Source organism: Thunnus thynnus, chromosome 7, assembly GCF_963924715.1.
Source record: "Thunnus thynnus chromosome 7, fThuThy2.1, whole genome shotgun sequence".
In the NCBI taxonomy this organism is placed as follows: Eukaryota; Metazoa; Chordata; class Actinopteri; order Scombriformes; family Scombridae; genus Thunnus; species Thunnus thynnus.
Genome location: NC_089523.1, coordinates 21,942,855 through 21,970,443, shown reverse-complemented (window position 1 = coordinate 21,970,443; position 27,589 = coordinate 21,942,855). Strand labels below are relative to the sequence as shown.

General features: G+C 39.3%; 3 protein-coding genes across 3 annotated transcripts in view; 1 reads left to right on the top strand and 2 right to left on the bottom strand.

Annotated features, from left to right (window-relative positions):
• Nucleotides 1-376: 376 nt before the first annotated feature.
• LOC137186214 (extracellular calcium-sensing receptor-like) lies at nucleotides 377-4,636 on the bottom strand. Its single transcript, XM_067594951.1, has 9 exons — nucleotides 4,512-4,636; nucleotides 4,118-4,412; nucleotides 3,785-3,871; nucleotides 3,245-3,514; nucleotides 2,758-2,964; nucleotides 2,377-2,652; nucleotides 1,948-2,175; nucleotides 1,727-1,850; nucleotides 377-1,290 (listed from the first exon to the last, which is right to left on the bottom strand). The coding sequence occupies exons 1-9, from the start codon at nucleotides 4,619-4,621 to the stop codon at nucleotides 377-379; spliced, it is 2,511 nt and encodes an 836-aa protein (XP_067451052.1). The 5' UTR covers nucleotides 4,622-4,636.
• A 3,507-nt stretch (nucleotides 4,637-8,143) lies between these two features.
• LOC137186211 (extracellular calcium-sensing receptor-like) lies at nucleotides 8,144-13,008 on the bottom strand. Its single transcript, XM_067594948.1, has 8 exons — nucleotides 12,739-13,008; nucleotides 12,511-12,597; nucleotides 12,034-12,303; nucleotides 11,522-11,725; nucleotides 11,153-11,419; nucleotides 10,370-10,594; nucleotides 10,144-10,267; nucleotides 8,144-9,174 (listed from the first exon to the last, which is right to left on the bottom strand). Exons 1-8 carry the CDS (start codon nucleotides 13,000-13,002, stop codon nucleotides 8,261-8,263), a joined length of 2,355 nt encoding a protein of 784 aa, XP_067451049.1. The 5' UTR covers nucleotides 13,003-13,008; the 3' UTR covers nucleotides 8,144-8,260.
• Nucleotides 13,009-16,452: 3,444 nt separating this feature from the next.
• Nucleotides 16,453-27,589, top strand: part of LOC137186871 (uncharacterized) — a 28,196-nt gene continuing 17,059 nt past the window's right edge. Inside the window, exons 1-14 of the mRNA XM_067595902.1 lie at nucleotides 16,453-16,758; nucleotides 16,868-17,157; nucleotides 17,376-17,671; nucleotides 18,452-18,657; nucleotides 18,786-19,007; nucleotides 19,107-19,230; nucleotides 19,325-20,218; nucleotides 25,357-25,615; nucleotides 25,865-26,021; nucleotides 26,079-26,213; nucleotides 26,341-26,493; nucleotides 26,572-26,772; nucleotides 26,909-27,180; nucleotides 27,289-27,475. Coding sequence (XP_067452003.1) covers nucleotides 16,498-16,758; nucleotides 16,868-17,157; nucleotides 17,376-17,671; nucleotides 18,452-18,657; nucleotides 18,786-19,007; nucleotides 19,107-19,230; nucleotides 19,325-20,218; nucleotides 25,357-25,615; nucleotides 25,865-26,021; nucleotides 26,079-26,213; nucleotides 26,341-26,493; nucleotides 26,572-26,772; nucleotides 26,909-27,180; nucleotides 27,289-27,475 — 3,657 coding nt within the window. The 5' untranslated portion in view covers nucleotides 16,453-16,497. The remainder of the gene's footprint in view (nucleotides 16,759-16,867; nucleotides 17,158-17,375; nucleotides 17,672-18,451; nucleotides 18,658-18,785; nucleotides 19,008-19,106; nucleotides 19,231-19,324; nucleotides 20,219-25,356; nucleotides 25,616-25,864; nucleotides 26,022-26,078; nucleotides 26,214-26,340; nucleotides 26,494-26,571; nucleotides 26,773-26,908; nucleotides 27,181-27,288; nucleotides 27,476-27,589) is intronic.

Here is a 27,589-nt window from a genome sequence, read left to right as displayed (position 1 = left end):
TATGCTGCGATCAAGTGTCAAAGACAGATTTAAAGCTGCTTTGATGAATAGAAAATATTTTTTTTATTGCTACAACAGACACAAATTAGATTGTTGTTTTCCATCACTGAGGATTATAAGCTTAAGTGTATTGCATGACTAACAGACAATTTCTTTTCATATTTCAAATTCAAGGGAATGTAATCAGGGAAAAAAACAAAACTGCAAAGACTATGGAGAACTCAGTTTTTAATTATTTTTTTTTTATATCTTCTAATTTCTTCTGACATTATTCTTCTACCTAAATAAGGTTTTAAATTAAAAATGGTGGTTACTTTTCTTCTTTTCATGAGCAGATCACAGTTGGAATTGAATTGATATTTGTGAGAGTTACTTCTTATGTCTTGGTGGTACCTCGACCCATGAGTGCTTTCTTTGTGTTTCTCTCTGGTCTCAACAGGATTATGTAACATTTGGGTCCAAACAGTGCCACTAAGAGACCAAAACTGGAGGCCAGGATGGCAAATACCTCCACTGCATCTGCATATTTGCCTGGTGAGTTGACATAAGCAGGGACAAAGGCCACCCACACGGCACAGAAGATCAACATGCTGAAAGTGATGAACTTAGCGTCATTGAAGTTGTCTGGAAGATTCCTTGCCAGAAATGCTAGCAGGAAGCTAAGGATTGCCAGTATGCCAATATAACCAAGTAACACTGCAAACCAAATTGTAGACCCGACTACACACTCATACACTATCTTGTCATTGTGATATTGATTATTTTTATGAGGAGTGGGTGAGGAAGATACAAGCCAAGCAGTGCAGATTGCTGCTTGGATAGATATAAGGGCCAGAACTGTCCCTCTCTGCTGCACAGCACCAAACCATTTCAGACTGGCTCCACCTCCTGGTCTGGAGGCCTTGAAAACAGCCACAACAACCATTGTTTTAACCAAGATACATGAGACACAAAGAACAAAGCTGATCCCAAATGCTGCATGTCTCAGTTGGCATGTCCATAGTCTGGGACGGCCGATGAACAGCAGTGAACACAGAAAACATAGTTTAAGTGAGATTAGGAGCAGGAAACTCAGTTCTGAATTGTTGGCGCGTACCATAGGTGTGCTGCGATGATAGATGAAGATCGCCAGGACAAAAGCACAGATAAATGTGCCCAGCAATGAAGCTGTTGTCAAACAGATACCCAGGGGCTCATGGTAGGAGAGGAACTCTGTTTTCTTAGGAACACAGTGGTCACGCTGGGGGCTGGACCAGAAATCCTCCGGACAACTTTTGCACTCCATGGAATCTATGAAAAAGGGGTAGATTGTCATTATTACTGCATTTTTTATGTACCATTTTTATACTTTTCTCACAGTTTTGCATGGCCAGTTTTCCAATTTTTGTGGCCCTTGTCACTACTAACTTCTACTCCCAGCCTGGGGAGAGTATAGACAGATGGGCATAATAAACATATTATGTTCATATTATATAACATATCATGTTAAGTTCATGCATATTCCCTCCACACAGCCACCCTGACAACAATAGTTGTTGCTTGTGCTTGACATTGTCTATCCCAACCGTGAACACTGACAGTTATGTTTCATGGCACATTGATGACAGGAACTGTACCTGGGATTCTGAAGCAGTGGACATTTGCTTTTTCACCTAAACGTTCCTAAGGGGATGACTCAGCGATGTAAATTCATAATATATCACATAGGTTTACAAAGGATACCAACCTGTTTCATTGCTGAACTTTCCTTCAGAACAAGGGATGCAGTCAAAACAGCACACAGGCTGCCCCTTCTTTCTGGCCATGCGGGTACCCGGAGGGCAGCTCTCACTGCAAACTGACCTGGGTGGCTAAAGGGGATAAGAGTTCTGCTGCTATTATTCTACACCATTTGATGCTGTTATTGTATGCATTACTATGGCAGAAACAACAATAAACAGAAGTAACCTGTTTGGAGTCAAAGTTCCAGTAGATTCTGTCTTCATCCAGTTTGAGCTCTTCACCTTTGAAGGCTGACTTCTTAACCACACCCACACTCTGAACTTTTGTTCGTCCATCAGGGAGCCACAGCCAATTCATGATATCATAGATTGGTAAGGCATCACCATTCTCATCAAATGACACTTGATCACCAAATGATGTGGTAAAGTTGACCTTTTCCAAGTAATACATAAGCTATGGCAGGATCAGATAAATACAACACATAAATAGTGTGACAGGAAGGACTCCACCAGAAACAAGTACTGTTCTTTGATTGGACATATGCTTTCAGAGGTTCTATTTGACAGGTTTGCTGGAATTTGTCATGCTACTGTTTAAATGAGGTGTATTAAAACATTGATATTTATATTGATATTTATGATATTGTTATCACACCTGCCATGGCTCCAGTCTTTGTAGAGTGGCACAGCTGCGTCCACTGAAAGGCCCTCTGCCTGGCACACACTGCAGCATGTCATCAAGGGCATATGCTAGGGCATACACTGCCTTGTAAATATTGTACTCAGGTCTGAGGTCAGAGACATCCAATAACTCAGTCTCCACATTCTCTATGTCTTCATCTCCATTGCATAATGCTCCCCCATCTTCCACCTTATCTGCTGGAGGTGGTGCGAATCTACACTGAAATGTGTGTTCCCAAAACTGCCTCACCTGAAATGTATGTAATGTAGAAGAACGTGTTAGTAATAATGTTAGTAGTAAATAAGGACATTTTATTATTGAAATACAGATCTGATTTCAAGATTAAACTCTCACCATGTTATTTCCATTGCTGTTGTTGTGGTGTAGCTCAGGACGTATTCTCAGTAGGAAATCCCTGAGGCCTGGTATTTTTCCTCTGCGAATGGCAATTCCTAGTGTGCCACTCAGGTACGGCATGAGGTGGGGTGTCTGCAGCACAGCAGTTGTTGTCCAGGCTTCACTGGCGAGCCACTGCAGGCCTGTCACATTCTGCTTTACCACCTGTGTATTGTATTATATTAAATATATATTTTCAGACTTCAGACAATTACAGTACACTTTGTAAGACTGAATCCCTACAAAACATAAAACCAAAACTATAAACCTCATGCCAACATAATTAAATTATTAAGAGATAAGTGATAGATTTAAAGTGGAGTCTGCACTCAAATCTATGGTCATGGTATCTATGGTCATCTATGGTCATCTATGGTACTTTTTAACCAGTCAACATTGTTTAACCTATGATGAAGACAGGAGATAGAGAGATTTGAATCCCCACCTCTTCCATTAGTTGAATCATATGGATCCGATGTGCAAACACGATGACCACACGAGCTGTGGATTTCTTCATCACTTCCACAATCCTCCTAAATTCAACTGAGTTGTCACCCCAGGGCAAAACTTCCAAATAGGCCAGACAACCTCCACCAGACTCAGCAAGGTCAGATTGTAAGGATCGGGCAACATGGAGTCCATAGTCATCATCACTGACCAGCAGACCTGCCCAGGTCCAGCTGAAGTGCTTTAGAATCTGAATCATAGCTCGCACCTATTTGAATACAGAGAAGAGGGATTAGTGTATAGTCTGGAATATTCTTTTGGTGAGAAATGACATATTCACATCCTGTAATAAAAATACCGTTAATCGATGTCATTATACTCTTTCATCTAAATTCATATAGTTTTATCAATGGTGCACAAATCAAATACAACACTTCTGCACAAGACAAAAGATTAATTTTATTGGAGGGTGGCATATTTTGAAGGTCACTATGCTTCCTGCCAAACATATTTTGCATTTGTTATTTTACAGTTTCACCTGGAATGCATCACTTGGGATTGTTCTAAAGAAGGAGGGGAACCGTTGCCGATCACTCAGGCAGGAACATGTGGCAAAATAACTCACCTACAGTTTAAAGAAAAATTCATAATGCAAAGAGGTTATGTATTACATTCAAATGATTTTGCCTATTTTAACAGTTCATCATTTTAGAATCTAACATAAAACAATCACTGTTTACCAAATAAAGACTTGTTGGAGAGGCTGGCTTCAATAAATCTATAAAAAAGTGCCATGTGTGGATGCTTTTCGTATCCTATCATTTTTAAATTACATCACATCAAAAGGACAAACTGAAGAAAGGAAACTTACAATGGGCAATTTGAATAAACCTATCACATCAGAGGTGGCGATAGAAAATGTTGAGAAAGAATCACCCACAATCCCCAGTACTGGAGGGGTCCCAAAACAGGTCTCCTGAAGCAGAAACTGCTCCTCTCGACCACTGGCCAGTGACAAAGCAGCGCTGAATCCAATTACAAGTGTGGCACAGTTGTCATAAAGACTGTATCCTAGAGTCACATTAGGTAGCAGGTTGGAGTTTCTGTTGATCTCATCAATAGCAAAGGCCATAGTCATGGCATGCCTGAACCCTGGAATGTCAAACCTAACATATAAAATGTCACAATCACCACTAAAAAGTAATATATACGATATATCAATCTGCACAGATTTATGCTGTCTGCTGCATATGTGTGAGACTTACCCTTGACAGGTGAGCTGATGTGGCTCTGAGGTAAATGTCAGCTCAGGGAAGACAGAGGTGTAGTGGACTTCAAACAGCCCACCCAGAATCACATCACCAGGCTTGTGCATCCCATTAAGATAAAACTGTCTCCTTAATTTACAAGATGAGAAAAGAGAGGAAGATTCTGTAAAGAAACAGGGGTAAGACAATAAAATCAAGATCAGGTAGAGATACAACAGCAAAAATACATTAGGAAATGCCCCCATAACTGCCCTCCTCCTTTCACCCCTCTTTCTTATCTTCATGCAAGGTTACTTAATTTTATATGAAGAGTCATGTGATCTCCTTTTGTGATTTTTGTCATAACATCACACCACTCATCAGGGCATGGACAATAGTTTGGGGGCAGGGCATACAAATGAAATTAGTTGTACAGACACAGAAATGTCATGATTACATCATTTAAGTGTGGTTTCACATGCAGTATGCTCAAACATAAAGAATGACGTTATGAAAAGATTGATAGTGTTTTACCTCAGCCACACATTGCAGAAAAACCTCTGAAAGTACAGTGGAGATGAAATATAAACAAGAAAAAAGCAATACAGCAGTATAAGATAACATACATCTTTTTTTAATTGTTGTGAGGCAACCACCAAATCATGTCCGTAGCTTAACAATTATTTTTCTTTGAAGTAATGTCACTCCAAGCCTGCCGTTTTCTGTTCAGATTATGGTAACTAGGGGTGGGCCGAAATACCAATATGTTACTCAGCAAACCACAAATAGTGGGTTTTTTTTAAGAATATTTGTTTCATACAAATATTTTAAAAATGATATGTTTTCACAAAGAAAAAAAAAACCCACGTCAAATACCAGGACGCAGGTCGGTTACATCGCTATCTCAGTCTCTCTCCTCTGCATCGCTGTTAGTCTATCAGCAGGTCTCAACAAGAGGAGTCACATCCACCTGCTGCATGACACACATTTCCTAATTTGTGTGATCCCCAGAGATAAAGCTGAGCTACTGACACACACAAAGTGCTCCCAAGGGACTGTTCATAACTTGTTGTTCCCCTTCTCCTTTCCACAAAGTTAGTTGTAAAAAATAGACAATTGATGAAAAGTGCAAAGCAATAATCGCCTCTGAAGTTCTTCCCTACATGTTACACAGTGTGCTGTCTGTGTTATGGGTGTATGGGTTATGTCTGTCTGCAATGAGGCGATGAGTAAAGTTTTAGCTCAGTAGTCAGCACAGTCATCTATGATCTGGGTGACTCCAGTTCAAGACCCGGTGTGGGGACCTCCTTCATAAGGTAGTTTATTCATGAACACTTATTGTAACACTTTAATAAAAACAGGATTTCCACTCTTATTCAAATACAAATACAAATAATTTTGCTGCATCAACAAATACAGATACAAATACAAATACTTGGCCCTCTGCACATCCCTAATGGTAACTATGGTTGGTAACTATGGTAAGTCATATAGCTCCAGGTATTCATTAACAGCCACCACTAGTTTGTCGTCTATGACTGGTACTTCCACTTGTTTTCATCACCACCAAAGAAGGCCCGCTTCTCAGTTTATCCAATTGGACAATGGGAAAAAACACAAATGACGTTGGGTGCTTTTCCTCTCTGAGTTGCAGTTTTTTCAACATGAGGTGAATACAGCAGAAAACATCCACTCACATTGAAAACAGTTACAAAAAGTGGCCCCAGGCTGCTAAAAAGTGCTCTGTCTTACTGGGGCCTAAAAGTGTACTGCTTTAACTGTGTACAGGGAAGCCCTTGGACTCCACTGACTCAAAAGTGATTATCAGAACCATTCTGTGACCCTTTGATATTAGGGAATAAGTAAACCTTATGTGTCATCTTTACACGCATTCTGCCTGCAAATTTTCCCAGACTCTGGGAAGGTCATGTTACATATTTTGTACCTCAGGGTACTGAGTCTTCTTTCAACTGCCCTCTACTGGAACAGCTGGATTTCACCCTCCCACTTTACCCACGGAAAGTGATACACAGTTCAAGTCGCTTTCCTGTGAGTGGCTTACAAATGTATTTGGACTGGTCTTAGGGGTTTAGAAAGAGTAACAAGAGTAACAAGCTCTTTGTATCTTGAGCTTCTTCTCACAGAGGCAGCTGTCTGTTGGCACCCCATGGGTTGTGGCATTATGGGCTTTGCAGCATGCAATTTGGGAGTGGGCCGTATCTCCCATAGAGGGATGCTAAGTGAGGTTCATATGAGAATATTTGGTTAGCAGGGTAACACCTGTTCTCTAAAAACTGGATGAGGTATCCTAGCACACTGCCCTTGCAAGTGCCCTTGCAAGTGCAAAGCACGTTGCAGAACTACACTTGAGAAAGCCGTGTTGCCCATGCAATTTCTGTGATTGATCTATCCCCTAACAGACATGGTGGTAAAGGAACTTCCAAGGTGGGTCATGCCACTTCCATTAGTGAAGTTTTTCACTTAGTTTTCAGAGAACCGGGGTTACCCTGGTACACAAACGTTTTACAGTACTGCAGATCTTGAGAAAAAAAAGACATGACTGAAGGGAAATGTACCATTATGCCAATGTAAAGGATGGAAAAATAGCCTCTATTAGAAGTAAAATAAAAACTGACAACACCTTTATTAAAATAAAAAAAAAGAAAAGAAAAAAAAAAACATGTAAATAGCTACTTTATGAATTAGTCTCTCTCATGTACTGGAGTTTTTGTGAGATTTCAGTCAGGAAGGCTATCTTTGTATGCTTGGGTCTGTAGTTTTATTTCTCAAACCACCTCAGAAGATAGTATCAGTTAAGGGCATATATGTTTATTTTTGATACAGAAATATGTTTTGGTTAATGACTATGATACTGAATTTGAATAATATCCTTAAAACAGATGGTTTTAAGGATAATAATAGCATAATAGCTACTGGCCCAGGTACCCCTAGGCTTGAGGCCGGTAACATCAACATTGTTTCTCTCTGCCAATTAAGACATTACCTAAACTGAATAATAAAAATATGCTAGTTTCTCCATTTCACTGGGTGACCATAAAAAGAGAACCAATAAGCAATGATTTATTGATTATCAAGCTACTTTGACTAGCTTAAGCATGGCTGCAGCAAATACTGGACTTTTTTATGATCCAACTTTTTGCAAAAGATTAAACAAAATGCTAATAACATGTCGGCTAGTCCGGTTTACTTACTGTTGGCCATTAAGATGCTATGGATGCATCATAGACAATTTGACTATGAAATAGCATTTGCTGCATTGACATTACTGCAATTGCTTCAATCAGAAGCTGTACATACAAAGAAAAAATAAAGGAAAAGCCATTTAGAAAAACATTTGGATCCCCCTGACCTTCTAGAGAGACAGAAACAGGAGTATGGTACAGAAAAGAAGGGATAGAAGATCTGAAGAGTAAAAATGAATCAAAGCAGAAGTGAGTTTGACACTGATGCAACGCCTATGCCATGGGGAATGTAAGAATATCATTTTTAAATGTCAACAGATGGCAGTATGACAACCTCATTAAATCAGATAGTTCAAGCACTTTTTGGTCTCTCAAATCTTGAAGAAAGTAAGAGCAATGATCAGGCAAAAAGGTATTAATGATGTAACAACTTTATTTCCTCTTGTTTCCTTCTGTTTTCTTTCATGTAAAGCAAGTTTTTAGTTTTTACCTGTGACATGGGTCAATATGGACATATCACTACTCAAATGAATATAAAATACAGACAGGATCAAAAGTGCTGTTTTATGTCTTGGGAGTGGCTCTACCCATGATTGCTTTCTTTGTGTTTCTCTCTGGTCTCAGCAGGATTATGTAACATTTGGGTCCAAACAGTGCCACCAAGAGGCCAAAACTGGAGGCCAAGATGGCAAATACCTCCACCGCATCTGCATATTTACCTGGTGAGTTGACGTAGGCAGGGACAAATGCCACCCACACTGCACAGAAGATCAGCATGCTGAAAGTGATAAACTTAGCTTCATTGAAGTTGTCTGGAAGATTCCTTGCCAGAAATGCTAGCAGGAAACTAAGGATGGCCAATAAACCAATATAGCCGAGTAACACTGCAAAACCAATTGTGGACCCTACTACACACTCATAAACTATCTTGTCATTGTGGTATTGAGTGTTTTTATGAGGAACTGGTGAGGAGGAGACAAGCCAAGCAGTGCAAATCGCTCCCTGTATAGAGGTAAGAACCAGAACTGTCCCTCTCTGCTGCAGAGCACCAAACCACTTCAGACTGGCTCCACCCCCTGGTTTGGAGGCCTTGAACACAGCCAGAACCACCATGGTTTTAACCAGGATGCATGAGACACAAAGAACAAAGCTGATCCCAAAGGCTGCATGTCTCAACTGGCATGTCCATAGTCTGGGACGGCCAATAAACAGCAGTGAACACAGGAAACATAGTTTAAGTGAAATTAAGAGCAGGAAACTCAGTTCTGAATTGTTGGCGCGTACCATGGGTGTGCTGCGATAATAGATGAAAATCCCCAGGACAACAGCACAGATAGATGTGCCAAGCAATGAGGCGGTTGTCAAGCAGATACCCAGGGGCTCATGGTAGGAGAGGAACTCTGTTTTCTTAGGAACACATTGGTCACGCTGGGGGTTGGACCAGAAATCTTCTGGACAACTCGTGCACTCCATGGAGTCTGACAAAAAGAGGAAAATGTTAAGATAAATATTTTTATTATGCTCCATAGAAACATAGGGTGTTTTGAAAGGAACACCTTTCAAAAAGACCATTTGCATTGTCTTTAAAAAAAGAAACACATTTGTTACAAGGGATTGGTATTTTCCTGCATGGCCAGTTTCCTATGCATTAAAGCTTTTGTCATTACCAGTTTTTACCAGTCATGTGTCACCTCTAACACTTCACGCTTCTTTTCAACCAACCAGGGCCCTTTAGAAGGAGGGCACAACACACATAGAAGTTAACACTATCCCAATCTCGGAACCCATTGGCTATCTGTCTGATGATGATTTAGCCTCTGGGGGCAACGGCTAATCTTTCAGGATTCTGGTGTAGCAAGTGGACATCCGGATAACAGATATCTGGGCCAAGACTTCCTCTTTGGTGCGCCAATCATTGTTTACAGTCCGATTAGCAACTTGAGACAGTTCAGATGATATTTTGGCTAATCTCTATAAATAGATATATGCATATGAATGCATATAAATTTGAAAAAATTAATAAAAACTAAAATAGCCAATGGGTTCTGAGATTGCCTTTCTACCATTGCGATCCACCTCTTTTGCTCTCCACACAGACTGTTGACCCGCATGCAACCAAAGCCCTGTCAAACGTGATTGTTCAATACTATTTGGACTACAAACGGAAACCAGAACACTTCCAGTACCAAAATCTTGTCCTGTTGCCTACAGATTCTGCATTCACATGCATCTGTTTATAGAGATTAACGCTATCACACCCCCAGATTCCAACCCCTGCACTTTCATACCCTAACCAACCAATAGGAGTCACTATTGCAGTGACAGGAACAAAATGCCTTTCACCTGCAAACACTACCAATTATGTTCATTAAGGCACTTGGCCAAGCCAAAGGTATAGTTCTGAATGTCAAATTCATAAATAGCATTATTTTATAAAGGATACCAACCTGTTTCATTGCTAATCTTTCCCTCAGAACAAGGTATGCAGTCAAAACAGCAGACAGGTTGCCCCTTCTTTCTGGCCATGCGAGTACCTGGGGGGCAGTTCTCACTGCACACTGACCGGGGTGGCTAAAGGGATAATAAGAGTTGTCACAGCTCTAAACCATTAGATGCTGTTATTATGCCGTTATAGCCAGGCAAACATGTATAAAATCAATAAGCAGAAGTAACCTGTTTGGATTCAAAGTTCCAGAAAATTCTGTCTTCATGAAGTGTGAGTTCTCGACCTTTGGCTGACTCCTTAACCTCACCCACATTCTGAATCTTTTTTGTTCCATCAGGGTGCCACAGCCAGTTCATGACGTCATAGATTGGTAAGGCATCACCATTCTCATCAAATGTCACTTGATCCCCAAATGGTGTGGTGAAGTTTACTTTGTCCAAATAATACACCAGCTTCAAAAGGGTGAAATGAATTAAACAACAGATAAAAAATGTAACAGACTCCATCCAAATACTCTAATCGTGGTCAGGTATAGTTATCATTTATTATTTGTTCTGTCATTATAAAATATTCTTTATTCTAGTTGCTTGATTTGTCATGTTTAAATTAAGATATAAGAACTTAAACTTTCAAAATATAATACAATTCTTGAGCCACTATGAATTTCAGGCTGTTTTGTCTTATTGCTTAATTGCCATTGGTTATTACTAACATAAAACATAATTGGATTCTCTTTAGAATAAATATTTTTTTCATACTCATTAGATTAGACACCTCAGGCTGGTAGCCTGTTTATTGATGTGATAGTAGAATAGCATCTTTTTTTTTCTTTTTTCTTTTTAATAATATTCCTACTGATAAACTACAGTACCAGTCAAAAGTTTGGACGCATTTTCTCATTCAAGTGAATGGGAAGGGGTGTCCAAACTTTTGACTGCACTGTAAATTCAGTAAGTACCTGAAGCTGTATTTTGAAACATAAACAGGTGGAGTGTAAATTGATATCACACCTGCCATGGCTCCAGTCTTTGTAAAGTGGCACAGCTGTGCCCAATGAAAGGCCCTCTGCCTGGCACACACTGCAGCATGTCATCAAGGGCGTACGCCAGAGCATACACAGCCTTGTACACATTGTACTCTGGCCTTAGGTTTGAAACATCAAACAGCTCACTCTCCACATTATGAAGATCTTCCTGTCCAGTGCACAGTGCTCCTCCAGCCTCCACCCAACCTGCTGGAGGTGGTGCAAATTTACACTGAAATATGAATTCCCAAAACTGATTTACCTGAAATGAAATATAAAAAAATCAGTGTTAACAGAAATAGTGATAATATATTGTTGCTGCAATTTCAGATCAGATTGTAAGATTAACTCTCACTATACTGTTTCCATAGTTGTTATGATGTTGGTCAGGGTGTATTTTGTAGAGGAAGTCCTTGAGCCCTGCTATTTCTCCTCGTCGGATGGCAATGCCTAGTGTTCCACCCAGGTACGGCATGAAAGCAGGGGTCTGGAGTACATCAACTGAGGTCCAGGCTTCACTAGCCATCCACTGCAGGCCTGACAAATTCTGCCTCACCACCTGTGTATTGTATTTTTTTTAAAGACTTCCAGGACACAATCACAGTTAAGTGCTTTGAGTTATGCACTCTTTATTATAATTATGCTATGGTAACATATGCAATTTCTCACTTTAGTTTTCTTTTCTTAATAGCAGCAGGGAGAAAAGAAAAAAAAAACATTAATTGATGCACTGGCTATGTCTTAACTGAACTGTTGATAATTGATAGGTTATAATTTGGATAGATAGAAAATACAGAAAACTTTTTTTCTTTCTTTCTTCTTTTTTCTAAATACTTTTTTTTAAAAACTGTGTATTTTTAACCAAACCTCCTCCATTAGTTGATAAATGTGGATTTCATGTGCAAACACCATGACCACACGAGCTGTTGATTTCTTCATCACTTCCACAATCCTCCTACGTTCAGCTGGGTCATTGCCCCAAGGCAAAACCTCTGAATAAGCCAGACAACCTCCACCAAACTGGGCCAGGTCAGATTGGAAGGATCGGGCAACATGCAATCCATAGTCATCATCACTGACAAGAAGGCCTACCCAAGTCCAGCCAAAGTGTTTTAGAATCTGAATCATAGCACGCACCTATTTGGATAGAGAATATTGTTTCAGTGATTCGGTCACTGATGTAAGATTCAGCATTATCATTACAAACTATATATTTCATTCATGCTGCACAAAGCACATATCCTCATCCCCCAAACAAAAGATTTGTTGAACTGGGGAGACTTATTTCAAATTAATTTCTTGTAAAACAAATATTTGCAACAATTATGTTGTTAATAGTCTCACTTGGAAAGCATCACTTGGGATTGTTCTAAAGAAGGATGGAAACCGTTTCCGATCACTCAGGCAGGAACATGTGGCAAAATGACTCACCTGTAAAGGGACATACAGTATGCACACAGGTTGTGTATCACATGCAAGTCATCAGAGCCATTTGATATAATTGATCAAATTTTATATATGAAATTAACTTGTAAACAGCATATAAAAAGCCCAGAAGAAAGTGAAGTTTACCATAGGCAGTCTGAATAAACCTAGCACATTGGAGGTGGCAATAGAAAATGTTGAGTAGGAATCACCCACAATCCCCAGGACTGGGGGGGTCCCAGAACAGTTCTCCTGAAGAAACTGCTCCTCTTGACCACTGGCCAGCGCCAAAGCAGCACGAAATCCAATAACAAGTGCGCCACAGTTATCATAAAGACTATATCCCAAAGTCACATTAGGTAGTAGTTTGGAGTTTCTGTTGATCTCTTCAACAGCAAAGACCATCGTCATAGCATGCCTGAACCCTTGAGTGTCAAAGCTGAAACACAAAATGTCTAAAAATAATTTGAGAGTACAAATAAAAAACCTTCTTATCCATATTACAGCATTGTACAAAATATTCATTAATATATCTTAATGTTTACAGATATATTTAAAATTTGTAGAAATATCTCAATATCTGTTATTAAGACCCATAATAAATACAGGACACATATTGTATCTCAGCACAGAACTTTCATGTCATTTTCCAAATACCTTAAAACTCTGAACAGACCAGAATAATCTACAAAGTCTTATACTGTTTTCTGTATGTGTGTGAGACTTACCCTGTGCAGCTGGGCTGACGTGGCTCTGAAGTGAATGTCCATTCAGGGAAGACTGAAGTGTAGTGGACCTCAATCAGCCCACCCAGAGTAACATCGCCAGGCTTGTGCAATCCATTGAGATGAAACTGCCTTCGTAATTTACAAATTGAGGAAACAGAGAAAGACACAGAGAAGACAAAAGAAGACGAGAACAAAATCAAGATCAGGTAGACATAAAAGACAAAGTATACGTCAAGAAATGCACCCATAACTGCCCTCCTCCCTACACCCCTGTTTCTAATCTTGATGCACAGTTACTCAAATTTATATGCAGGGCAATGTCATCTTCTTTACGTCCTTTTCGTCATTGTTTAATCTGTCACACCACCCATTGGGGCACGGCCAGTAGTGTGGGCAGGACATAATACACATATTATCATCTCAGTTGTATACAGGAGCAAAGTGTAATTTACATAATTATATACAGCAATGAATGGCTCATATGTGCAAAATCACCAAATGTTTCAGTTATAAACATACTATATTATAATTATTTTGTACACTTCTATAATGTCAAATTCTTTTGTGTGAAAATCAAACTTGGTATTTAGGTATCTATCATGTAATAATGTTATGTGACTTATGTTAAAGGTATTGCAGTTCAGTCTATTGAGGTAGGAAGTGATATACAGCCTTTCCTTGTGTAATACAGTATGCAGCCGGTTCTTTGAATATGTATAATACGCATTATGTGTTTTTGATAAGAAATGATTGATTATGATGTGGTATGTCTATTTATAAATAACCTTAAAGACAGAGTAGACCTGTAAAACATGTAATAGAGGAAAACCGAGGTGTCTACCATAGCTGTTGCACATCAGTGTAAATCGAAAGGCATCTAAAAGCAGCTGCACACTCATTTTGGATGAGAAGAAAGAAAGAAAAATAGCTGGTCCAGTGAAACGTGTTGTTCTGGCTCCAAGTGGCCTCTTTGTTATGATGTCTTCCAAATGAATGGAAAAGTTATTCAGTTCAGTTTTTTTCAGAATGAGAGTTGACAGAGAGAAATGTTAATAACTTAAAGTACTACTGATGATATCATAGATCCCCTGATCTCTTGGGCCCATGCCTACTAGGCCTGTTATCTGGTATCTGGGCTGTTTCTTGCTGATGCACTGTGCTCTCACCATTCATCAGCATGAAAGAGTTAGTATTAGCATTGCAGGAGAGAGACATGCACACTTTCCAACAAAGTGCAGGAGCCTCTGTACAAAGGGAGCGGGGTCACATAAGGGTAAATCCAGCAAACAGTTGGGAAGCCAGTGATGGATCATAACCTTGTTGCTGCACTAGTGACTCCTACTGAATTGGGGCACCTGCATTAAGGGGTTATTCCAAGCATTGACACCACAAGCAGTAAATGCTCCTAGTCTGACCCCCACATAGTTATGTGTTGTTTCACAGACATCATTTTTCCAGACTAACCCAACCAGGTGACAGCTGTTTGTTTCCTCTCCTGCTCTGAAAATGCATAAGAAAATATATGTTCTGCAGAGAGTGGTTAGCTTATACTGGGCTCCTCTGTGCTCAAACAACTAGAGTTGCATTTACAATGTGTAACCTTCTTTTCCTATTTTTCTTTTTCATAAAACATACAGGTAACTTTTATTTTTTTAATATATTTATGTGATATCTTCACTTACTGGAATGATGAGTGATATACAAACATTTCACATTATATTAATCACATCTATTTAAACTAGCCACGAGCCACAAATCATCTCTGAGTATATTCACTGTCATGTATTCTCTGAACTCGACTGTCACTTCCACTGGGTGGTAGTAGAGTGAGTCTTGAAATGAGTGTCTGTCTTCCTATGTTCCTTTAACTGTTCTTTGTACTTTTACAGTATGGGTGGCATCTTGCATTTGGGAATAAGATGAACACTTGAGCTTGAAAGTGGCAGGTTAGTTCACTTAAGCACAATTACAGTGATGCAATACCATAAACTACACAAAATACATTTAATTAAAATCCAATAAAAGACTTCTGAAAGAAAATTCTGATCACCAAAGTTTCAAACACTCCAGAAAATATACAACAGGTATATTGGCCATTTTAGGGCCATTTTTCTATCACATAAGTCTAAACTGTATAACTGTCAGACAAGGCCTGACAATTTGCCTGAACATGGAAGTGTATATCAAGCACAAATCACAAATGTTAAATTCAGATTATTTGCAGATTATAGAGCAGCTGAATTTTAAAAGGGAACTCAAACAAAAAAAAGCTCCTAAAAATTGGGGAGATATCTGGCGTTAACAATAATAACTTTACAAGACGAGAAAAGAGATGGGGACACTTAGTGGAAATTATATTGTACATGCAGCCCATTGAACTAAAAGACTTGGACAAGAATTGGCCACTGGGTAAGGCCATCCTCTGATGTTTAGTAAGCTGACGTACAGTAGAAGGAGGGCTTTTGTCTGAAAAGCTATATAAACTAGTGAAAACACACCTATGTATACATGCAGACAGCTGAGGGATGGAGATCTCAGCTCTCATTACTGGCCTGAGCTTGGCTCTAGGTTTGTTTGAGCTGCCCTCAGCTCTTGCCTTGAACAGTTCTGGGGACGGTCTGAACCACAGGGCAGGGCATACAGAGCATAGGACTGGTGCTGGGGTCACTGAGGCCCCATCTGTGAAATGTAAGCTCCAAGGTACTGCTCGTCTACCTGCATTCTCAATGGATGGTGACTACGTTATTGGGGGTGTATTCTCCATACACGACTACATGCACACAGTGAAGCATAACTACACCAGCATGCCTGAGCCACTAAGGTGCACAGGGAGGTTAGTGTGAGAGAGAAGTGGAGGATGAAAGAATGAGTGGGGACAGAAATGTTTTTATGATGTGCTTACAATAATGTTGCAAACGTTATTTTGTGTAGTGTGTGATTATTTAAAAATGCATTTTTATTTTTCTTGATAATAATGGATAACATGGGTGCATTTAACAACTGCTGTAAGAATATTTAATTGCATAAATTAAATTTCTTGTTAGTGAGTTTAGGAGTTTAAGATGCATTGTAGTTATGTTTTCTGTTGAAATCGTGAATTGTCCTTATCATATGAAAATTTCAACAGTGAGTGTCTGTGTGCAGCATTGAATCCCGTGAACTGCGCTTCTCACGCGCAATGGTTTTCGCAATTGAGGAGATCAACAACAGCACGAAGCTGCTGCCAGGCATCAGACTCGGTTACCAGATCCACGACACGTGCGCCTCAGTGCCCGTGGCGGTGCACCTGGCATTTCAGCTTGTAAATGGGCTGGACCCGGTGTTTCACACCGGCGACAAGTGCTCGCAATCAGGTATGGTGATGGCTATCGTTGGTGAGTCTGGGTCCACGCCATCCATCGGCATGTCGCGCATCATTGGGTCCTTTAACATTCCTCAAGTAAGCTTTTAGAATTTCTGGTTAAACTTGTGTTAAACAGCCTAGAACTGAACTTTAAATGAACTATAAAGTTAACTTTAAAGAATCACACTTTGCTTCTTTCCTTTAGGTGAGCCACTTTGCCACCTGTGCATGCTTGTCCGATAAGCAACAGTACCCGAGTTTCTTTAGAACAATCCCCAGTGACCAGTTCCAGGCTGACGCTCTGGCTAAACTGGTGAAACACTTTGGCTGGACTTGGATAGGTGCTGTCCGGTCGGATTCGGACTATGGGAATAATGGCATGGCGGCTTTCCTGCACGCAGCGCTCAAAGAGGGCATCTGTGTAGAATACTCTGAATCGTTTTATAGGACCCACCCACACAGCAGGATCCAACGAGTGGCTGATGTTATCCGCAGGTCCCTACATCTCTGATTCTGGTTGTGTTCACTGACTTTATGCTGACAAAACCACAAAAATGTTTGGCCAAAGATAACGGGAAAACTATTTAATTATCTTAGTGGCAAACTGGCAATTAATCTTTTTTCTCTTACTGCTCTGAGATTGATTACTCATATTGTTATAATATAGAGTCAGTCATTAAAGTATTTCTCATGTTTGTTAACTGTCACTCTAGATCAACAGCTATGGTTGTTGTGGCGTTTGTAGCCTCTGGAGACATGATGATCCTGCTGGAGGAACTGGCTCGCCAGCCCTCTCCACCTCGCCAGTGGATAGGTGGTGAGTCCTGGATAACAGCCCCAGACATGCTGAGGTTCAGCTTCTGTGCCGGGGCAATTGGATTTGGCATTCAGCAATCTGTCATCCCTGGTCTGAGACACTTCTTGCTGGATCTCTCCCCCACTGAAGTGGCTGCCTCTCCAATACTTACTGAGTTTTGGGAGGATGCTTTCAAATGTCGTCTGGGAAAAAGTGAGAAAGTTGTGTGGACTGTTAACATGTTTGTTACTCATATTTAGATTCCTTAGAGGTTGTGTTGTCTTGTGTTGATTGTTGGTATGTGTTTTCCCAAGTTAAAACTTCATTGCTGCTTAAAGATCATTTCACAGATTTTAATTAAATGAGAGAAAAATCTGTCAATAATGAACTCATGTAGGTGTAAAATGAAACTCTGAATAATTAAATCATACAAGATTATCATTAATATGATAATTTTTTTGGTCCAGAAACACTATTCATACTACACATTCAGCACTGTACTCAAGCACACAACAAATACAGTCTCACAATAATACACCAAAGTCAAGTAAAATAAAGAACTTGTGGATTTCCACATGCTGAAATGTGTTAGTTTAATGTGGGTATCTTTTAAACTATGAATTATAAAACTAACAAACTATTGTTTGATCACTAAGTCATAACCTGAGATGACATAGATAAAGGCCACTAAATTATACAATCATAGTGCTGTACACAAACTGAAACATGGATAATGAAGAAAGAGTTAAAGCATTAGACAAATACAGGAAAAAATATAATAACACAAAAGAAAATAGAACAGGGCATGTTTGCAAAACCGAATGATTCTCAAGTAGAATAGAATTAAAACTAAATTGGTTCTTGTGAGGACAGTCTAGAGTGTAAAAAACAATACTAAACATGAATTATGTATCATATAATTATGTAAGAAATAATAATAATTGTAATATCATTGTCAAGGCTTAAAAACACCTGTCTTTCTGTGTGTTTTAGGTGTTGCCACAGATGTGAGTGTGTGTGATGGAACTGAAGACATACAGAAGCTCCGGATTGCATACACTGACACATCTCAGCTCCGAATCACTAACATGGTGTATAAGGCTGTTTATGCAATAGCACATGCCATTCACAATGCAGTGTGTCAGGAAACAAATTCTACAAGTCATTGTGACAAATTCACCAGGATAGAATCCACACAGGTTAATCAAAATGAATAAGAGAAAGCCCTTGCTCTTATCTATATTTTATCAAATGAAATATAAAATGTATTTTATGTGATTTATTTCTCTCCAACTCACTGTTACGTCTAATCCCCTCTTAAACCCAGGTTCTTACTCAGCTGAAGAAAGTCAATTTTTCTCAAAACGGTTATCATGTGTCATTTGATGCCAATGGCGACCCTGTTGCTACATACGAGCTGGTTAACTGGCAGAAAAGTAAGAGTGGCAGCATTGAGATGGTGACAGTAGGGCATTACGATGCATCGCTGCCGGTGGGCCAGGAGTTTCGTATCAACAGGAACCTCACATGGGTGGGGGGTAGCACACAAGTAAGAAGCCTAACAGCAATTATTTATTGTATTAGACTCTGAATTATAACAGCTGTGTGCAAAAGTGCGTGTCTGTATGACTTTGCATCTATCTGACAGGTACCTGTGTCAGTGTGCAGTGAGAGCTGTCCTCCAGGAACTCGTAAAGTGCTGCAGAAAGGAAAACCCATCTGCTGCTATGATTGTATACCTTGTCCTGAGGGAGAGATTAGCAATGCTACAGGTAAAATAAAATGTTTTCTCATTCATACAGTATCTATAACATAGAATATATGACTGCTAATAGCCCTTCCTAATTTTTTTTTGGTTTTTTTCAGATTCCCCTGGTTGTTTCCGTTGCCCTAAGGAGTTCTGGCCTAATGCAGAAAGAGACACGTGTTTCCCCAAGCCTGTAGAGTTTCTTTCCTTTGACGAGGTCTTAGGAATCATCCTGGCTACATTCTCAGTTGGTGGTGCCTGTCTGGCCATCATAATAGCAGCTGTGTTCTTCCGTCATAGGACATCCCCAATTGTCAGGGCCAACAATTCTGAGCTGAGTTTCTTGTTGCTCTTTTCCCTGACTCTATGTTTCTTATGTTCATTAACTTTTATTGGGGCACCCTCTGAGTGGTCCTGCATGCTGCGCCACACAGCGTTTGGGATCACCTTCGTCCTCTGTATCTCTTGCATTCTGGGAAAAACTATAGTGGTTTTAATGGCCTTCAGAGCTACACTCCCAGGTAGTAATGTCATGAAATGGTTTGGTCCCCCACAGCAAAGAATGACTGTAGTATCATTCACATTTATTCAAGTTTTAATATGTACTATTTGGTTGGTTCTTAGTCCCCCCTTTCCAATGAAAAACTTAACCATATACAAGGAGAGAATCATCCTGGAGTGTGCATTAGGATCAGCTGTTGGGTTCTGGGCTGTACTTGGGTACATAGGCCTACTGGCTGTCTTTTGCTTTGTGTTAGCTGTCTTAGCACGGAAACTACCTGATAATTTTAATGAAGCCAAGCTTATCACCTTCAGTATGCTGATATTCTGTGCAGTCTGGGTCACCTTTATTCCAGCTTATGTCAGCTCTCCTGGAAAGTTCACTGTGGCTGTGGAGATATTTGCCATTCTGGCCTCCAGTTTTGGACTGATACTGTGTATATTTGCTCCAAAGTGTTTTATCATATTGTTTAAGCCAGAGAAGAACACCAAGAAACATTTAATGAACAAAAATCAATCTTAGGACATCTGAGGTTTGCAAGTAATTAAGATAGCAATGTACAGTACATAGCCGTATGGTGTGCACATGCAACACAGTCCACAAAGTGATTTAAATATTCACTTTTACCAGTTTTTGTGCATTAATATTTTCTTAATTGAAATATTATTTTGTAAATTCCCATTTAATCTGTTATATGGAAACATTTCTGACAATGCATATGAATATTCATCATGTGCTGAAACTATGGAATAAGCAAATAAATAAAGTTAATAAACAAAAAATGCATGGTACCAATTTCTGTCTTTCAGTATTTTCTGTCTGAATAATATCAATATAATAATAGTATGAATAAAAACTATTAAAAAGGGTTAAAAACAGTTTGATGCAGAATGAGGGAGCTCAATCATAGCATATTACATACAGTGCAATAAAACAGATAAGCTAGTTATATTGAAAAACTCACAATGTTTGAAAACTCCTGTCATGTATGATCAATTGCAGCAGCTGAGTATTTAAGTTTCAACTATTTGCTTTTATCTGATAATCTGGAAATAGTATAAAATGATTTTTATTACACTTTAAGTGTGATGAGATGTAGACTGGAGTATTAACAAGATAAAACCTGTGACTTCTCCTTTAATATGTCCAACTATAAAAATCTTTAAAGAGCAACTTAAAACCTCCTGAAAATCATGTCTTTGCTAGCCTCCAGTGGTTTAAAGAGGACATATTGAGCAAATTTCCAGGTCCATATTTGGCTTTGCTGGAATATCTTTGCATGACAATTCTAAAACCCTTATCAAACAGTGTCGTTGTTCACCTCTCACCTCTCTAGTGGTCTCTTGAGCATTGGATTAAGATGCCTCCTGCACACCTCTAAGTGGAGGGCACATCCAACTGGGAGGAGAGCTGTGCCTGCTGAAAGGCCCTCTCCCTGGCACACAGTGCAGCATGTCATCAAGGGCATATGCCAGAGCATACGCAGCCTTGTAAATAATGTACTCGGGCCTGCGGTTAGACACATCAAAATGTCAGTCTCCACATTCTCTAGACTATCCTGTCCAGTGCATAGTGCATAGTGCTGGAGGTGGCGCAAATCTACCTCACTTGCGGCAAGAAAATTAAGATTAGAATAATGATGATAATGTGACAAGTCAGTGCTGATCAGGCAGTGAAGTAAAGAAAAAGGCCATCACTGTGTTATTTTCATAGGTGTTGTTCTAGTGCAGGTCAGGATGTATTCTGAAAGGCCTGGTATTTCTCTTCGACGAATGGCGATGCCCAGTGTGCCGCCCAGGTACGGCATGAGTTTGGGGGTCTGGAGCACAGCAGTTGCTGTCCAGGCTTCACTTGCAATCCACCGGTGGCTTGTAACATTCTGCTTCACCACCTGTGCATTGCAGGGTTATTGATGAGTTATTGACGATGTTCATGTCTTATTAATAGTTAAGTCTGCAGTTAAAGGAACGGGCTGAAAAACTGACCAGTTACAGTACCACATGTATTCTGTTGAATTCCAAATGTTATAATCGGGATTATCTAAGCATTACTATTTATATGTAATATAATAAAGTGGTGACCTGGTCCTTCTTCAACACTTCTTTTTATTTCCAAATTTAACACTTTTTAATTGTATTTAAATGTCTTTTTACATTGCCTTGTGTTGCTTTTACATTCTGTTTTGATACCTTTTATGCTCTATGTAAAGCACTTTGAATTGCCTTGTTGTTGAATCATGCCTTACGCATCAATTATCTTTGTGACCCCCCAAATAAAGTCAGCTCTTCAGTTTATTTATGCATCATGTATTAAAAAAAAATACAAATAAAAATGAAATCACAATTTTGGACTATATCAATGATCTGTTTAGTTGGAAAAACTATTTTAATATTTTATGTATGATACAGTATTAATTTAAAGGACCAGTGTATAAGATTTAGGGGGATCTATTGGCAGAAATGGAAAATGGAATATTCATAAGTATGTTTTAATTAGTGTATAATCACTTGAAAATATGAATTATTTTGTTTTCTTTACCTTAGAAAGAGCCCTTTATATCTAGAGTCCTCTTCCACAGAGCACTGCCATGTTATTACATGAATGAATTCATGCTTTTTAATGTTTGGAAACAGTGGATTGATGTAATTCCATCACTCCAAGAACAAAATATATGACCTTACTTAATTGATTTTTTGTTATAGTTTCCTAAATGAATATCTTTTTCATCTCTTACCTCCTCAATGAGGAGAAACCAGTGACTCTCGTGCAACCACAATGACCACTCGAGCTTTGGATTTTTTCATTACAGCCACAATCCTCATTGCCTATTACTCAGACAAGGACATGTGGCAAAGTAACTCACCTGTGAGAGAAATTGGGCATGCACAGGAGGTATTTTTAGTTCTTGCAGGATTGAAAATCAGTGATGAATGTTATGTATGTTATGTTATGTATTATGTTGAACATAATAATATAATATATATAATATTCACTAAAATAGAACACATCAAAATTATTCCCTGAAGGCAAGTGGGAAAAAACAGAAGGTGGGAAACTTACAATGGGCAGCTTGAATAAACCTATCACACCTGACATGGAAATAGTAAAAGTTGAGTAGGAATCACCCACAATCCCCAGGACCGGCAGGGCTCCCACACAGGTCTCATCTAAAAGAATCTGCTCCTCTTGACCACTGGCCAGATACAAAGCAGCACAAAATGCATTTCCAAGTGTAGAACAGTTGTCATAAAGACTGTATCCTAGAGTCACATTAGGTAGCAGATTGGAGTTTCTATTGATCTCATCAATAGCAAATGCCAGGGTCTGAGCATGTCTGAACCCTAGAATATCACACAAAATGTCACCATTAACCACTACAAAAATAACATGTGACCTGAGAACTTGGTTGAAATACATAAAAATATATCAGCCCATGTTACTAATACATTATTTAACAATAAATCTTGTATTAATATGCCACCATTTTATACAGATGTATTTTACATATGAGAAAAACTCGGTAGAAGCAGAATAATGAGCAGTTTTCTTCTGTTTGCTTTATGTCTGTAGAGCTCACCCTTAGCAGTTTGGCTGGTTTGGTTCTGGGATGAATGTCAGCTCAGGGAAGACTCTGGAATAGTGGACTTCAAACAACCCACCCAGAGCCACATCGCCAGCTTTGTGCATCCCATTAAGATGAAATTGTCTCCATAACTTACAAGATGAGGAATTAGAGGAACACACAGGCTGTAAGAGAGAGAAAATCAAAACATACAAAAGCACACAAATGCCCTCATAACTGCCGTCCTCCATTCACCCCTGTTTTCTAAACCTTTTGCACAGTCATTTAATTTTATATACAGGACTACGTCATCCCATTCATCGATCTACATCATTGTTTGTTTAATCTTTCACACCACGTATTATGTCAGGTGATTTAGAGACTGGGAACAGAGCACTGCATCCACAAGGCCTCAGTGAAGGACTCAGTGTCTTTAACTTGTTTTTTGTAGAGGCTTATTTCTGTTTATTTAGTGATGGAATATCGGTGTTTTTGCTTTTGTGTACAAATAAGTGCACATAAGGTTTAGACTAGTGTATGGGGCGCATGTATGAATATGTATGTTGGATACAATGTATCATCCATGTATAAATTCTGGTTGTCCATGCAGGTTGTGTGATCACACCAAGGTAGCTGATTAGCTCATGTAAATTGTGTCGACGATGATTCTTTGACTGAAACGTTCACTTTTTCTCACATTATTTCACTGTGTCACTTTTTACACTTGAAATAAATTGATTCTTTTGCATCCTGGGAGCCTCGGTTTTTTGCCAGTGTGCAATCTCTTTATGAAATGGGATGTAGAGGCAGGGCCTGATACCTCAATGTCAGATTTTATGTTATTATATTGTATAATGTATCAAGGACACGTTATCATTTTGTTTTTAAGTAACTGTCAGTGGATTAATTGATAAATTAGCTTAACTGACCACTTCCTACATGTTTCTGATCAGATTTCAAATAGACGAAACACATTGCGTCATTTTAAAACTTCAGCTGGAAAAAAAATACAGAGGTCAGTGACTGAATAATTAAATGTTTTGTTAATAGATGGACATACCTCTCCTTACCTGGAGAACACATTTTGGTATGCTAAACAGTACACTTTTCAAACCAATAAAAACATCAACAATGCACTGCTGTGAATCAGCCATGTGAATTTAATCACATGTACTATATGACGTCCAGTAGGTGGCAGCAATATACCAAACCATATTTTGATGTCTCTAATTTAGGGATGAGAGGAAAACATTTTTCCAAAGAATTTTAGCTACGATGGGTTTTATTCAATAACATTTTCAAAATGCCAAGACTAATTATTTGAATATTAGCTCAGTCAGCATATTTCATTTGCACAGGCTTAAAAAGCAGCAGCTGTTAACATTGAACATTAAATTGTTCCACTTGATTTTAATTGTACAAATTCTCAGGAGTTGTCTTCATCCTCGTGTAATTTATTTTCTCCATGATAACATAGAGTTGTTTTAGTTTTAGCTTTGTATTTTAGCTAGTAGTATTTCCAAGTCTAATCGCACAAAGTAGATCAAAAGCTAGCAAATCAAACACTGCTCACTAATTTAATGTGTTTATAATACGTTTTGGATAAAATTGTTGTCATTCTTTAAAAAAATGGGGGAAAGTAAAGAGAATGTACATGTACAAGTGCATTATAATATTAATTATATTCAGTGATCAATATGAGTGATCTTATTTTAATTTTAAATATTATTTCCTGATAATAATAATATTATAATACAATTTATGACAGCGTTCCAGTTTTAACACAAGTGATTTACATGAGCCTCATCTTGACCTCTCTCCTGTGCTGTTGCTTTTCATTGTGATTGGTTGATCTGGCGATGACTCATATGACCAATGAAATGAAGCGAGCATCATGGTTTTTATATAGTCTACTTCATCAGCCTTTAAGAGATTATTGTTTATTGTTAAGTATCATCATCTCCAGCACACAGTCTTTATGGGTCCAGTATGGCCACTGCATTTAACCCCTTTTCTCTGGCTGTTTCTTTGGGCCTTGTTGAACCTTCTTTTCTCCCCTGTTTTCTCTGATGTCTCTCATTCCACAGAGGAAAGGAAAGAACTGAATTTGGAGGGAGGTGTGGTGGAAGAAGAGACTATGGCAGAGAGACTGACTGGTGTGGGGATAGAGGGAGTAAGTGGTTTTGGTTCTGGTTTACCTCAGTGTGTGAGACTGGGAGACAGTGAAGCTCTGGCCCTGGAGTCAGAGGGGGATGTTGTGATTGGAGGGTTGTTTCCTCTGCACTATGTGGCCCCTGAGCCACAGCACAGCTACAACAGCAAACCTCTGCTCACACCTTGCAGTGGGTGAGTGTGAGGATACTGCTGATATCTGATATATATTTGCATTTTGATTCATCTATCTTAGTCCTGCATCCAAAGAATCTCACATTTTTATACAAAAATGAGTAACTGAAATAATTTCCTCTTGCTGTAATTAGATGTCTATGTTGCTCCTACACTGTTTACATGTTCTAATTTATATGGTGCTGTGATACAGTGTTTTCTATCTCATGACGATGAATCACACAGAATGCATTATTTAATTTTCTCCAGCTTTGATCACAGAGCATTCCGCTGGATGATGACCATGGTGTTTGCAGTGCAGGAAATTAATCGTAATTCAAGTTTGTTACCTGGTGTTAAACTGGGCTACCAGATCATGGACAGCTGTGACCATGTTCACACCAGCCTGCAAGCTCTTTTCTCTTTAGTCAGTCACAGAAGTGCTGGAAATAATGGAAATTATATAAAGGAAAATATAACAGAGGAGAGACTGGGTACAAAATCTGAAACTTTGCCATCATGTCTGGCTGGTTCACCCATCCCTGCTGTGATCGGCCTTGCATCGTCTTCCCCTACGAGAGCTGTGGCTCACACTCTTGGTCCTTTCAATATCCCACTGGTAAGACAGGAATTAAAGGCAGGATCACACACAGTACTTCATTTTCTGCTCTTTATTCTACAAATAATGTAACAATGATGTTAACAGTGTTCAATTTTATCTCTTGAACAACTTTATCTCCCTATAGGTGAGTTATTTTGCCACTTGTGCCTGTCTTACTGACAAGCATGTGTACCCTTCATTCTTGAGAACCGTGCCGAGTGATCTCTTTCAAGTTAGAGGTCTTGTACAGCTGGTCACCTTCTTGGGCTGGCGCTGGGTGGGCACAATAGGAACCATGGTGAGATGAGGACTTCTTTATACTCCAATATTAGTTAAACACACTTACATGATTTACAAACCTCTGTATATCTTTCAGGATGACTACAGTCACTATGGCATTCAGGCATTCTCTAATCAGTTTAAACAACAAGGTGGGTGTCTGGCATTTCATCTGACCATCTCCAAATCACCCACAGTGGCTGAGATACAAGAAATGACAGACAGGCTGCAGAGGTCAACAGCACAGGTAGTGGTGGTCTTTGCCACAGAGGGACAGCTGTTGGAGTTGCTCTCAGAGGTGAGCATGCTTCATCTTAGCTAATGTACTGAGACATGGTGGGGCGTAAAATATAGATAACATGATATATTTCTTTTTACTGCTCGTGGTAATCTGTTTGCTTGTCAACTTTCTCTATTTATGCTTAATTTTCCAGCTGGCTCAGAGGAATGTGACAGGGATACAGTGGGTAGCCAGTGAAGCCTGGGTGACTGCGAGCCTGCTGACCTCACCCCGCTTCCACCCTCTTCTAGAGGGCACGCTGGGATTCTCCTTCCCTGCAGTCCATATTCCTGGCTTGAAAGAGTTCTTGTTGAATGTCCGCCCCTCTCCTGAACCTGGCATGGAATTTGTCAACATGTTCTGGGAAGAGCTTTTTGGCTGCAGACTACAGTTTTTGGGAGACAGATTAAAAGAAGATGCTACTGGTGCCCTGGACAAACCTGACTCTCAGTCTGTGTCCCTGGTTATTCCTATTGTGGGGAAAACAAGCACCATGAATCAGTCATTTGATGAAAACTATAAAAGTACTGCTGAAAAGCCTGTATGCACTGGTTCAGAGGATCTAAGGCTCACTGATAGCAGTTACACTGACATTTCTCAAGTCAGAATATCCTATAATGTGTATAAAGCTGTGTATGCCATTGCCCATGCTCTGCACCATTTGTTGAGCTGTGACCTGAAAGGAATGTGTAAGAAAAAGAAATCATTTTCTTCCAGGCAGGTAAGTTAAGCTTCTATGAAATATATACATGAATATGCATGTGAATATTGGATTTATTCCTAGAGTTTTTATTTTCTGGCTTATCCTTAGTTAAACCCTCTTCTCTGTTTTTTA